Genomic DNA, 15460 nt, shown 5'->3' with positions numbered 1-15460 from the left:
TGTAGTATTAGTCATAGCTATAGTAAAGAGAAAAATCAACTTAATGCAAAGTAGATCCATTCAAAAATCTGATGGCCACAGGGAAGAAGCTGTTCTTGAGTCAGGGGGTACGTGGCCTCAGACTTTTCTATCTTTTTCCCAATGGAAGAAGGCGGAAGAGAGAATGTCCGGGGTGCACAGGGTCCTTAATTATGCTGGCATCTTTGCCGAGGCAGTGGGAAGTGCAGGCAGAGTCAATGGATGGGAGGCTAAAATAAAGGGTCTTCATTTTAAAATAGACAAATCTCCAAGACAAATAGATAAATAAATTGCAGATGTATTCATCATAGTTTTCCAAAACTATCTAAGAATCAGAAATTGTGCTTTTGAATTGGACAACTACAGGCTTTTCAGTTTAATGTCAACTGTGGGAAAGTTACTGGATCCTCTTGTCAGAGGCTGAGCAACAGATCAGAGAGACAGCGGTTGGTGCTGACCATACCCGATGACAGGAAAGTCCCAGTTCTCAAGAAAGCTCAGAGAAAGATGCCAACGAAGTGTGGCAAGAAGATGAGTAAGTCCAGGATAGAGAGTTATGTCATCTACAGGTTCACCCCAATGCTGGCATCTTCTCCAAGGCCATGAGCATCATGAACTCATTCATCACCAACATCTTCAAGTGTATTGCAGGTGTGGCTTCCCACCTGGCCCATTACAACAAGCGCAGCATCATCAGTACCCAGGGGATAGAGACCACTGTATGCCTGCTATCGTTGGGGGAATTTGCCAAGCATGCAATGTTGGAGAGGACAAAGGCAGTGACCAAATACACCAGCTCCAAGCAAACAACTCCAGAGCGGCAGCAAGCCTTTGTGATGTTTGGGCTGGGGGTTGTCAAGTCTCAGTAACTTAGCTGAACTTATTTTAGCTTGTTAACATGATGGGTATGGATGTTATCTCTACTGATTTCCAGAACACTTTCATTTACATTCTTTACAGTAGGTTTTCAGTAAAAATGAACGCAAATGAAATTGGAAGAAACCTCTTGATGTTGGTGCTTGGTTAAAAAAGACAGATTAAGGATAAAGTCTCTGATTACTAGGGTGTTCCCCGGCCACATCTACAACTTCTTGACTAACTTGGTGATGGAATTGAGATTTGCACCTTCTAGTTTGCAGCTGGCACTAATTCAGGCAGCACAGTAAGTTGTAAAGGGAGCAGGAAATTATAAAAGAGCAAAGAAACGCTAAGTGACTGGGTGAAAGTACAGCAAATGGGTTTCAATTTGGGTAAGACTGCTAACCACTCTGTAACTGAGAAAGATGAATCACACTATTTTCTGAATGAGAAAGTAAGAGCTAGATGGGGTTGGGGGGAGCGCAGAGGGAAGCAAATGGGTTTAGGTGTCAGTGCACACAAATCTCCAAGAGATCGTGCACAGGTACAAAAGGCAACGACAAAGGCTAAGGGATTTTAGATCATTTTCTCAAGAGGTGTGGAATTTAAAAATATGGAAGTGATGTTTAGATCCTGGATCAGACACCATCTGGAGTAACGCAATCTGGTAACTGAATCTCAGGGAAGTGTACAATGGTCTTGACCAGTCACAGTGCTAGATTCACCCGAATGAAAGTTAAATTAGTTAAATTCTGAGGAAAGGCTGCAAAAATGTGGCTTTAATCGCTCAAGTTTAGAAGTTTGAGAGGTGATCTAACTGAGGTATGAAAGTGATTAAGAGATTTGTTAAGATTGAAAGCAGAGAAACAATTTGTTCACATGGGTATATCCAACACAAGATGGTACAGACTAAAAATCAGAGCTTTGTCATCTAGCAGTGAAATTAGGATGCAATTTTCCCCACACAAAGCACTTTGGAAATTTGGAACTCACCTCCACAAAAGATTGTGGATGCTGGGCTACGTGAAATTATAAAGACTGAAGCTTCTGAGACTTTTCTTAGTTGAGATTATCAAGAGAGATGGAATAGGCACAGTGGTTAGCACTGCTACCTCACAGCACCAGGGACCCAGGTTCAGTTCCGGCATTGGTCACTGTCTGTGTGGAGTTTGCACCTTTTCCCCGTGTCTGCATGGGTTTCCTCTGGGTGCTCCAGTTTCCTCCCAGAGTCCAATGACGTGCAGGTCAGGTTGATTGGCCATGCTAAATTGACCCTAGTGTCAGGGGGATTTGACGGGTAAATATGTGGCATTACAGTGATAGGGCCTGGATAGGACTGTGGTTGATACAAACCTGATGGACCGAATGGCCCCCTTCTGTACAGGTGGGATTCTATGATTCTATGTCTTTGAAAAGTGCATAAATGGAGTTGGGGTGCAGGTTGATGTTGATTAAATATCAGATTAGGCTTCAGGAAATGAATGCTCTACTCCATCTTGAAATTAAAGAGATGCCTCTCCTACATGCAATCTCGCATTTCTGTTTCCGTGATTGTGAACCTTTGTTGTATCTGGTGCAATACATTGATGTCCTCTTTATAAGGGGGCGGCACGGTGGCACAGTGGTTGGCACTGCCTCACAGCGCCAGGGATTCAGGTTCAATTCCGGCCGCTGGTCACTGTGTGGAGTTTGCATGTTCTCCCCATGTCTGTGTGGGTTTCCTCCAGCTGCTCCAGTTTCCTCCTACAGGCCAAAGATGTGTGGGTTAGGTTGACTGGCCAAGCTAAATTGACCCTAGCATCAGGGGGATTAGCAAGGTAAATGTGTGGGGTTGTGGGGATAGGGCCTGCATGGGATTGTGGTTGGTACAGACTTGATAGGCCGAATGGCCTCCTTCTGCACTGTAGGGATTCTATTTTGTAACATGGTGACCAGAATTGTGCGCAGTATTCCAATGCGGTATAAGCAATGTTCAGCACAGGTTGAGCACAATTTCTTAATTCTCTCAAACCAATCCAATCGTTCTGGAGCAATAGGCTTGTTCTTCGTTTTTTACAGAGCATTACTAATCTTCAATTCTACTTCTAGTGATTTTTGTATTTACATTCCCTGATCCTTTTGCCTCTCTACCCCATTTAGCAGCTTATTACCCAAGTAATATTAATACCTCACACATGCTACTGTGCAGAGGGACCTGGGGGTCCTTATGCATGAATCGCAAAAACTCAGTCTGCAGGTGCAGCAGGTGATCAAGAAGGCAAATGGAATGTTGGCCTTCATCGTGAGGGGGATGGAATATAAAAGCAGGGAGGCCTTGCTGCAACTGAAACCTAATCTGATATTTACTTTAATCAACATCAATCTGCACCTCAACTCCATTTATGCACTTTTCAAAGACATAGAATCGTAGAATCCCACCTGTACAGAAGGGGGCCATTCGGTCCATCAGGTCTGTACAGAAGGGGGCCACAACTAGAGTACTGTGTGCAATTTTGGTCCCCTCGTTTGCGAAAGGATATATTGGCCTTGGCGGGAGTACAGAGAAGGTTCACCAGGTTGATACCAGAGATGAGGGGGTTAGCTTATGAGCACAAGTCAGGGGCCACCCTTGCATTCCAACAAGTAGGTTGCACTATATTTCAGATTTGCAAGAACCATTTGAGTTCATAATGGAGTAAAACGTGTATCTGAATTAAACAGTGTGAAAATGTACCTGCGTTAATAGCTGGAATTGAAACACTTCAATGAGCTGCTTCTTATTTTCAAGCCAGTTGTACAGATACGTGGAAAAATGGCTCATCTCATCTGTCTAGCTGAAGGCAGATGATATGCAGACAATGTCTACACTTCACACTGCTTCGGCAAAGCAGTCAGCATAATTCAGGATCCCACGCACCCCAAACATTCTCTCTTCCACTTTCTTCCATCAGGAAATTGCTACAAAAGTCCGAGGTCACTTAACCAATCGACTCAAAAACAGCTTCTTCCTGGCTGCCATCAGGACTTCTGAATGGAGCTACCTCATATTAAGTTGATCTTTCCCCACACCCTATCAACACTACATTCTGCCCTCTCTCCTTTCCTTCTCTACGTATGGTATGTTTTGTCTGCTTTGCGTGCAAGAAATAATACTTTTCACTGTAGGCATGTGACAATAATAAATCAAATCATATATTCACAGTTCGATGGGAATTAAGTGAACTCGTACCAAATTCTTAACTGTCTGTCCATTTGAGAGATGGGGAGTGCCAATGGTCTAGAAGAACAACTCAGCTGGCTGTCACCATATTGAAGTCAATTAATAGGATTCTATTTGAGGCACTATCCCTTAATAATTTAACAGTGTGGTTATGATTTTGATTAAAATAGCGGTTGCCCAGTTAAGCCGGAAAATTACTGTAGTTTCTTGCTGATATCAGGGTCTTTCAAGACGATGCTTTAAGTTACTTTAGCAATTATGCTGAATGCTTTGAAGGCCTACAAAGCAATTGGGAAAACCAAACTGATTTCTCCCTTATGAAAATGTGCAAAACAATTTTAGGCAAGATTTTGGATCTCTGCATCTTTCAGAGCAAATCCAATTGCATTATTTCATTGATTTTAGAGAACCTTCATAAATGGAGAGGATGGAAGCTTTGGCAGTTCACAATCTAGTTTCAGATTTTACCATGGATACACAGCTTTGTTCTAAAATCTGTGACTGGGTATGTTGAAGTCATTGAACCTTGCTCTCTCTCCGAAGGAAAGAGGTAAATTACAAGGTCATCCATTTTATTCAATGTCTTCATCAATGTTGCATTTGATGGCATTGTAATGAAAGGAGCTGGTGCCTGTCCCAGATCTCTATGGAAGTACTGTGCGCACTACACATATTGGGTGGGATTTTCTGCCAAGTCACCCCAAAACCGGAAAATCCTTCCCGATGTCAACAGATCTTTGTATTGTCCACCCCCACCCCCAACCGCTACAACTTCCTTGGCTGCCGGATGAGAAAATTCCCCGGATGAGAAAATTGCTGTTGGACTCACCTGGAGATCCAGTGAATAATACCCATCAATGTCCTCACTAAGCTTTCAAGCCACAAAATAGCCTTTAAGTCCCCACTCAGGCCACATACAAGTAAGCTCCTTTAAATTACTATGTGTGCATGGTCATGCAAAGAAGATTTAACAGGGCCATGCAATTGAATAAATCACCCAGGTCTTTGAAAAAGAAGAAACAAGGATGCTACCCACCATTTTCAATTAGGCTAATCGGAACAATATAATGGTGGGTAGCCTCAAGGTTGATAGAATGGCTTTCATAATTTAAGAGACGATTCTAAAAGATGTGATTAGGTTATCCACCTAATACAAACTTATACTGCTGGCTGGAAATCTGACGACTGCCAACTTCTGCCTGCGCACAATTCTTCAGGACAGTATTACACAGAAACATAGAACATAGGAGCAAGAGGAGGCCATTTGGCTCTGTGAGCTTGCTCCAATATTCATTACGATCACAGCTGATCATCCGACTCAACAACCTAATTTTGTTTTCTCTCCATAAGCTTTGATCCCAATCACCCCATGTGCTATATTCAGCCGCCTCTTGAATATATTCAATGTTTTGGCATCAACTACTTCCTGAGGTAATGAATTCCACAGGCTCATCACTCTTTGGGTAAAGAAATGTCTCCTCATCTCCGTCCTAAATGGCCTACCCTGCATCCTCAAATTCTGACCCCTGATTCTGGACATCCCCACCAATGGAAACATCCTCTCTACATCTAGCCTGTCTAGTCCTGTTAGAATTTTATAAGTCTCTATGAGATTCCCCCCTCATTTGTCTGAACTCCAGCAAAAACAATCCTAACCTAGTAAATCTCTCCTCATACATCAGTCCCACCGTCCCTGGAATCAGCTCGGTAAACCTTTGCTGCACTCCCTCAAGAGCAACCAGGAGGAAGAACATTATGTAGTCTTTCTTCAATGAGAGCAAAATTCCAACATATTGTTTGAGCCTTCAGCACATGGGACAAATAAAAGGTCTCTTTTTTTGTTCAAGAACCACTAAGCATGCTTACCATACATCACATGTGGCATCCCGGAACAAGAACACAAATGGCTGAAAATAAAAGGCATTTTGGGTAGGGAGACAGATCATCAGCCTATTGTATCCAATCACTTCAAAGGGGGAAATCAACCTTAAAGCGAAGTACTGCAGATGCTGGAAATGTGAAGCAAAAACAGAAAATACTGGAAACCCTCAGCTGGACAGGCAGCATCTGTGGGGAGCACAGAGAGCTGGATTCTACACACCCCGCCCTTCCCTGCCATGTTTTTGGTGGGTGGAATAAAAAATACAAGAGGCGGCAAGCCCACTAACTCTTCACAAATTTCAGGCTGTTCCCCATAATATGGGGGCACTGGGCAGGTGTCAAAATCGACAGCATACCAGTCAAGTGCAAATAAATAATTACAGGTCAAGTGTGCTGGTTTTGGCCCCAATATTACACTGCCCACGCCATCACTCAATTGGCATAGGCAGGCAGGTGAGAAGGGGCAGCCTATTCTTTCAAAAAATCTTTTAGGAGAGCAGGAAGAGAGGTGTTAATATCATCAGTCGGGGTGGTGGGGGTGCCCTTTGTGCACTGAGAGCACCGCGCCCCAAATACAGTCGCCCTCTTTCTTCCCTCTCCACCAAGAGGGAGATGGGAGAGTTTTGGAAAAACACTCCCATCTCCTTCCCCAGGGAGGCTCCCAAGCTCCCTTTCCTTACTTACCCAAGTCTGGGATCCCTTGGGGTCTTCATCCAGGGCCTGCTGTTAGTCTGGGCAACTACTAAGTTCTGGCATTGCCAGGACTGTATGAACAGTTGGCTAATTGGCCAGTAGCTCTCAGAGGTTTAAGTTGCACACTTTACTTGTTATCACTGCCGCAGCATGTCACCACTTTGTGCCGGACATTTTGGGCTCGATTAGTTTCTAACTGACTTTCAGTCAGGGTGGGGGTTGTAGGGTTATTGGGTGGCGATGAGAGTGAGCAATACGCATCCACCCCCTCCATTAATCCAGCCCAGTATTAACATTTCAAGTCTGCAACTTTCTTACAGAACAGTTGACGTTCACAGACCCGAAACACTCACAATGTTTCTCTCTCCATAGATGCTGCCTGATCTCCTAATTGTTTTCAGCACTTCCTAATTTTGCAATGTTATAGTAATATTCTGTTATTGGAATTGGACCCAAAAGAGCTGCATTAGTCCATGGTACTGTTAACCCACACAGTCCTCAACTGGGTGATGTGATCTGGGAGGGGCAGACCTGTCATTGGGACTGGAATTCTTTCCATTGGGCTTCAAATAATTTGAACCGGTAATGGTCAAGAGAATGCCAATCTCACTGGGAATTGTTTAATGATTGTTTAAGCTGCATGGTTAAAGCTTATTGTTCTCCAGCAGTACCAATATACATACACATTTGGAATTGACCAAAGTTTTGGCCACTTGTGCCTAAGTCCTCTGGGCTCAGGTAAGCAGGTGCACAAGGTGTGAACACCTCAGCATTCAGATAGAAATTCCCCTTTTCTAGAGTTTTTGAGATCTTGATTTGAAGGATCAAGCACAGTATGAACTTGTACAGGTCAGACATCCATCACACCAGAATTTATTTTTAATTAATAGGTCACAAGCACTTGGCACAATACCTACTATGCACCAGAGTTCACACAAATTTGTGCATTCATACAGACCAGTTCTTGACTGGTTTTCCACACGAGTAATTGATACATACAGCTGGAGCATAGTTTTTGATATATAACAATGAATCCCTTCAATGTGGTTCAGGAAGGTTACTTGATACTTCCAAATATGAATCGGTAGCAGACAGATTTTGTCCAAACACATACTGTGAGGTTGATACTGTTGCATTCAGTGTGAATTGAACATAACCTTCAGGGACCATGAGTAATCAAGGTAACCATTATAAAACAACAAAGAAGAATGGGATAAGATTTTTCTCTAAGAATGGAAAACAATAACTCAGGAACAGATCAGATCTTCATCTTGGGTGGATACAACATGCCATCTTCTTCTCTGCACTGACCAAAACAAAGTATTGAAAACCACAACAGTTCAGTCCAAGTTTTAATCCAGTGTTTCTACAGTTGGACAATTTCAGCCAGAACTAACAGTGGGGTGGTCACAAGGAGCTGAGGTGGGCTGTGGAGCAAGAGAAGAGTGGGCCAATATCTCTATTGCTAATAGGAGGGGCAATAGAATGTCCTTTAGGGAACGAAATCTGCCGGAAATGGAAGATCCTGCTGGTGGGAAGGGTTGAAAAATCTGCCTTTTTTGTTAAAAACCATTACATTTACTTTCAAATGGAAATCAATACAAATGCAATGGACACTAACTGTTCCAGTCATATGCCCATTTTGTCTTCAGGCATGACCGGGCACTAACTGGTGCTTCAATGCTAAACGCACAACTAAACACTCAGACTTTCACAATTGAGTTTTGGTGCAAATGAGCTAGCAACTTAGAAGCAAATAGAAGAACGGTGGTTGTTCCAATTTCAGAAAGTTGGGCACAAGTATAGCGTGGCACTATAAAATGCCCACATAACATGTGGAAACACTCTATTTAATAGGACTGTGTTCCACATTTAGTGGCTTCCAGCTGCAGAGTTGCAGCATGCTGACAGCTGTGCCACTTCAGTGGACAAAAACCGAGAATCAGTTTCACAATGCTGCATCACTTGATCCTCGGGATTCTTGTAAACAATATCATCTTTGGAACAGAGGCTTCAGCACAGCGGTGTGAAATTACAATAGGTTAAAAAGCCAACACCTCGTTTGCTAATCACTTCCCAATCAACTTCAATTAATTGTTCAGAAGTAACTGCGCTTATTTTCCATGCACTCACTCTGACTTAATAAGATTCAGTTCCATCGTGCTGACAATTCCAGCATCATTAAAAGCTTCAGGCATATCCCCTGCCCCAGACCCGCTCCTTCAAAACATAATAAAACGCGAAAGCCTGGGAACATTTAGATCAGACAAGACCTAATAAAAACAGTTGGTTTGGGTGGGAACTTAAGTTCTTTGTGTTTTTCAATGCGCATCTCAAGTGAAAGATGCTGATTCAAAACGCTGACACAAGGACAGGGATATAATTAAACATGTAACAATGGAACAAAGTGCTCCAAAGATACAAGGCTAGAATTCACCTGGGCAGTACCACGAGATGGACTGTATTGGACTGGCTGCTCCACTCTACATGGTGTAATGTATTTAATTGATTACAATAGAACTGCTCAGCAGCACAGCTTATAATAGGCAGCTTATCCAATGCCGCCTTAGGTAATGCGCAGCCTATCCAATATTGCCTATATATAACAGGCAGCCTATCCAATATTACCTGTATATAGCAGGCAACCTATCCAATATTACCTGTATATAACAGACAGCCTATCCAATATTATCTGTACATAATGGGCAGACTATCCAATATTATCTGTATATAGTGGGCAACCTATCCAATATTACCTGTATATAACGGGCAGCCTTTCCAATATTGCCTGTATGCTTTTTTTATTCATTTGTGGGACATGAGTGTTACTGGCTGGCCAGCAATTATTGGCCATCCCTAGTTGCCCTTGAGGAGGTGGTGGCAAGCTGCCTTCTTGAATCTCTGCAGTCCATAATGCAGTTAGGGAGAGAATTCCAGGGCTTTGACCCAGCGATTGCAAAGGAACAGCGATATGTTTCCAAGTCAGGATGGTGAGTGGCTTGGAGGAGAACTTGCAGGTGATGGTGCTCTCAAGTACCTGCTGCCCTTCTACTGGATGGAAGTTATCATGGATTTGGAAGGTGCTGTCTAAGGACCTTTGGTGAACTGTACCACGGGCAGCCAATCTAATATTGCCTGCGTTGCTCCACTATCCCCAAGATGAACTTGTTGAAGTTTATACTTTGTCAAGAAATATCATATTTCAATCCTCTTCACCCTCTTCATCATTTTGTCACAGTTAGAATTTCTATTTGATTGAAAGTTATTTCCTCCAGGTGGACTTTCCCCTCCTCTCACCAACTAGAATCATGAGAATGAATCACAGGATGGAACAGAACATTACAGGACAGGAGTCCATTCAGCCCATCACATTCATGCTGAATGTCTACAACAGCAACTGAGTTACTTCCATTTGCCCGCTCTTTCCCCATAGTGCTGCAAGTTTTCTCTTCAACTGCTTGTCTAATTCCCTCTGGAAAGCCCCAGTTGAATCCATCTCAAGCACACTCTCCAGCAGTGCATTCCAAACCCTAACAACTCACCGTGTAAAGAAGTTTTTCTTCTTGTTACTGTTGGTTCCTTTGCCAAATGCCTTAACTCAACATCTTCAGGCTCTTAACCCTGCTGCCAATGGGAACAGTTTCTTTCCATCTACTCTGGTCTAGGCCCCTCATAATTTTGAGCAACCTTCCAAGCCTTCTCTTCAAGAAGAAAAGCAGTATCCGCCTCTCAATTTATCCACAGAATTGAAGTCCTTCTCTCACTCTTGGGACTATCCTCAGAAATGTTCTCAGCATCCTTTCTAAAACCAACACATCTGCCCTGAGGTGTGGCACCCAGAATTGTACACGATAAGCCAGACAAGACTTTTATGAAGATATTCATCATAACAGTCAACATCAAAAAGGTCTAGTCATGGACACATGATCTTTGATTGATAACTTGCCCTGCACTTTCCTCTGTGCTTCAATTCACAATCCCTAACACCTCTTTCAGTGCAAAACAGAAATGGGCACAATGACACAAGTGGTTTGCCAGTGCAGGCCTTAAAAAAGCTATAAAGGAAATTACAGCATAGAGATCATAGTTACTACTAAAGTATGCTATCTTGCAGAAAACTGAAGTTGATTACTTCACTGCAATTCTAACATACAACACTTTTAAAGCTTTTGAAAGGAAGGAGTGCCTGTTACCCAGTCGTTTTACTAAAAATTCTGTGGTGTCTTGAGAGCAACGGGAACTGGACTTACTCATCATACTTGATATGATATACAATATCGTCATCTGCAGAATCCACAGTGGATGTAGATGGCGTACAGTCCAAATTGTTTGATGCGATCCCACTACAGTGCTGTGACTGATCTTGGTCCGAGGGATCTTTAACATATTGGGCATGTGCCCTTGTCCTCTCATTTCCATTGGCTTCATTTTTTGATGTGCCACTTTTCTGTCCCTTTGTGTTCCGTGTAATATTTACAATGTGAGCTTCAAACCAGGCTCCGATCACCAAATCGCGGGCATCCACCAATTCGTTTATCTGTAACATAACGTAGAAAAATCAGAATGTTTTCAGATGCAATTAAACTCTTCCTATATGTAACTTCTCAAATTGTGATTCACTTTTTACACATTAGTAATAAAACAATCTTCTCACATCTCTAAGTAACAAAATCTATAGCTAAAAATGACTAGGTGAACATAATAATGTCAAAATAAGTAAATGAGTAAATCAGGTCCCAAATCATTTCAATTTTAGATTCTATTTACATTTATATTTTTATGTCTTGATGTCAATCTACTTCTTCTGAAACAAAAGCAAATTACTGCGATTGCTAGAAACTTGAAATAAAAATAAAATGAAAATGGTCAGCAAGTAAGGCAGCATCTGAGGAGAGAGAAGCTGAGTTCCTGTTTTAGGTTACTCTTCAATATGAAAGCCTGGCCTGGATTTTTATGACTGAGGCCTGTAACGCGAGCTCACTTCGGTAGGAAGTAGTTAGCCCTTACAACCTATGCCATTGTACTCAGAATCCATCATGGGCAGACCTCAGGAGCCACGATGAGAAGAAATAAAATAAAGGTCTAAAATTGTAACAGAGTTCCACAGGGGTTTCCAAGACAGTAAAAAACCCGGGCCATTAACTCTAGTTTGCTCTCCACAGGTGACTATTTCTAGCAGATCCTGATTTTCCTTTGTCTGATGCTTGAGCACTTCTCCACACTGAGGTCAAGACCATTACTTGGCAGCGTACCTGTGGTATTCTCTTAAACCCAGCACTGTTATTCTTATTAACTCTCAGCCATGACTCATTTGGTAGCAGATACTCCGAATTGGCAGTTTTTATAGGTTCAAGCCTCACACAATCCAGCTGAGAGAGCACTATCTGGCCCTGCCAGAGATACCATCTTGCAGCTGTGATGTTAGATGGAGGCTCCAGCTGACTCCTCAGGTGGCTGTAAAAGATTCCATGGCACTATTCTGAATAGTAAGGATATTTTCCCTGGTGACCTGACCAATCCTTTAACCTAAATTGATTTAAAAGCAAATTAGGGGTGGGTGCTAGAATCTGAAACAAAAACAGAAGATGCTGGAAAATCTCAGCAGATCTGACAGCATCACTGGAGAGAGAACAGCGCTATCAAGTCTGGATGATTCTTTGTCACTCTGCTTACCCTGCTAATTCCCCCTAACTTACAAATCTTAGGACACAAAGGGGCAATTTAGCATGGCCAACCCATCTAACCTGCACATCTTTGGACTGTGGAAGGAAATATATAGACACGGGGAGAACAGTGCACATGCACAGACAGTAACCCAAGCCGGGAATCGAACCCAGGTCCCTGGAGCTGTGACGCAGCAGTGCTAGCCACTGTGCCGTCCATTATTTCCAATAATAGTGCTTCAAGAGTAGTCCATTGGTTGGAAAATATTTGATCTCAAGTTGCAAAAGGCACAATATAAACATAAATTCATAGAGTGATACAAAACAAAAGGAGAATATTAAGACTACAGCGCGTGCTGAAAGAGCTAGTCCTTTCTTCCCTTTAGGGTAGAGTTTAGGAAGAAGTAACACTGTCTTTCATTGCTACATTCAGTAGCTATCCATTACCTTATTGTTACACAGTTGCAACAAACCACACCAGCCCCCTCCCCACCCCCCGCACACACACACTATGCGCGACATATTTTTTAAAAGGCACCAAAAATGAATGAGCACAATAAACGTGATAGTGTCCAAGGAAATGAACACACTTTTAAGCTACATTAACACAAAAAAAAATCAAGATACCCAGCATGATGATCTGGAAGTGCATTGTCAGAAAGCAACAGAAATTTGCAGAATATTTATTTCAGCATTTTTTACATGGCTGCACATTTTTCATACAGCTGTACTGTCGACTTAGTCTTGCATGGGGAGAAGAGAGAGAGAGAAAGCCAAGGGAAAAGAAAGGAAGCAAAGCAATCAATCCCGAAATCTCCAGAAGCTGATTCAGTCTCCCCCTTTTTGGTACTTGGGAACAGGACAGACATTTCAAACAGGCAGCTGGGAGAAAGGGAGATTCACATTTTACAGTATTATTTCTGGACTAAAGGGTTCTTGGACTCATTCTACCTCGCCACTCCCTTCCTCAAACATCGTCAAAAACTGGCATTTTCTGATTTTAGCTGAAAGTCGAGTTTGAGACCATGGTGTTTCCAAATAATGGCAAAATTCTCAGGTCCTCAGAAATGATGAATTGTTTAGACATACCACTGCCATAAAGCTAAATGCATAAAGCCGTAAACAATTCACAGCAGCACTGAATGAAGATCTAAGAAAGTAGCGACTTCACTATACATTGTTAAATCAGTAGGTTACAAATTTTAAGATGCTTTTTTTAATTAAATGCTTTTTTTCCCCACTGCCACTGTGGGCGCATCTGCACCAATTAAGGAGGTGTAGAATAATGCTCTTTCTGATCTGCTCCAACAATGTGCCTCATCCCAAGCTTAAGAGCAGCAGTCGCTAACAGTGCAATTTTTTCCACTTCTAGCACTAAATGATCTTTTAAGTGAGATCAGCAACTTGCAAGTGATATAACGGTAAAAGCAACTTGTATTTCACATTACAACCAATTCATCATCTTTTTTTGAAGTGCAGCCACTGTTGTAATTCAGACAAATGTAGTAGCCAATTATGCACATACCACAAGCTAAACAACAGTACTGTTTAAGTTTATGCATTAGTCACAAGCAGGCTTACATTAACACTGAAATGAAGTTACTGTGAAAATCCCCTAGTCAGCACACACCGGTGCCTGTTCGGGTACACTGAGGGAAAATTTAGCACGGCCAATGCACCGAACCAACACATCTTTCGGAGTGTGGGAGGAAACCAGAGCACCCGGTGGGAAACCCACATAAACATGGGGCGAGTGTGCAAACTCCACACCTGCCCCAGACTCACTGCGAGCGTTCCTCACTGTAACTTTGAACAGTTGCACAGTATTTATCCTGGATAGTTACCCAGGAAATATTAAATACAGATTAAAACTAGTGTAACAGCTGGGTAACCACAGAATTGAACCCTCCCCCCATCCCCAAATCACAAATTTGCCAGAATTTTACCAACTTGTCCCCCTGAGGCTCATAAGATCCTGCCCGAGGCCAACGGAGCATGCCATTCTGAGAGCCTCACCCGCCCCAATTCCAGGGCAGGCATGCCAGCAAAATTCCAGCAACTCACCCTGACTAACGTCTAACCACCTGACTACCCTCTTCCTGACCTGACTAGCGCTCCTTGATCAAACTCTCCACCACCCACACCAGACTGCACCCCTGCCCCGCCACAACTTGGCCACCTTCGGAGCATTATTACTGCTGACAATTGAAGCAAACAATTGAAGCATTTCATAAGGACTCAAAAAACACATGTCCATCCAGGAAGAAGCATTTGGAGGAAAGTCTGACCACTCCCCTGGGATGACCTCCAGCAGTTTTACTGGAATATTCGTCAAAGAGAGATAGAGGAGTGGCAATGCTGAGGGGTAGACTGAGGGCAGTGAAGGTCCCGCCACCAATGGTGAAGTGAAGGGAGACACACACAATGGCAGATTGGAAGAATGCAATGTTTAGAAGGGTATGCAGATCTGGAGGACATTGTAGAGGTAGGAGAGTTAAGGCTCAGGAAGGATTTAAAAGATGAGAAAAAATTAACACTGGCAGAGGCAAAAGAGAAAGTATAGACCATGAAGGATTTGGGTGATGGGTGAACAGGACTTAAGCAGGAAGTAAGGGTAATGGAGTTTTGGAGAAGCTGACCCATGAGGAGACAGGAAGTTGGGTCAGTCACCACAAGGGTGTGTAGGTGACTAAGGGATACACAAAGAAGTTAGTAGTAGAGCGATAGGACTAGATCCAGGAGGGGGGCAATGTTGTGGGACTCAAAGCAAGTGATCTTGATGGATAACCATGGTCAAACTCACTTCAAGGTTGAGCCAGACATGAAAACTGAAAAAAAAACTGAATTCAACCTGAGATTATCAGGAAGAAAGATACAGTCAGTAGTAAGGGAGCAAAAGGGCTCAAGGTGAAGCCCTCTGCTTTTCTGAGGAAGTTGTCGAGGAGGTTCATAGTCTGACAGCAGAGAGGCATTCAAGAGATTGAAAGAGGTGATGAGGTGATGGAGCTTAGACTCATGTGGATGTGAAAGGTGACCACAAGCCTCAAGTTAACTTCTTCATTACAATGATTCCTGACAGTTGTACAATACAGTATCTTAATGGAACCGCATTTTAGCCTGAATCCAGTATACAGATCTAAAGTATTTC

At 42.8% G+C, this 15460-nt stretch overlaps 1 protein-coding gene across 2 annotated transcripts in view; it reads right to left on the bottom strand.

Annotated features, from left to right (window-relative positions):
• The window catches only part of uhrf2 (ubiquitin like with PHD and ring finger domains 2), a 130265-nt gene that overhangs the window by 50983 nt on the left and 63822 nt on the right, over window positions 1-15460 (bottom strand). For both annotated transcript variants that reach the window (XM_080188493.1, XM_080188492.1), the window contains one exon: window positions 10900-11186. In XM_080188493.1, coding sequence (XP_080044619.1) covers window positions 10900-11186 — 287 coding nt within the window. The remainder of the gene's footprint in view (window positions 1-10899; window positions 11187-15460) is intronic.

The sequence above is a fragment of the Carcharhinus amblyrhynchos genome, chromosome 5 (assembly GCF_965287045.1).
Source record: "Carcharhinus amblyrhynchos chromosome 5, sCarAmb.v2.hapA, whole genome shotgun sequence".
NCBI classification, from domain to species: Eukaryota; Metazoa; Chordata; class Chondrichthyes; order Carcharhiniformes; family Carcharhinidae; genus Carcharhinus; species Carcharhinus amblyrhynchos.
This window is presented reverse-complemented; position numbering and strand designations above follow the sequence as displayed.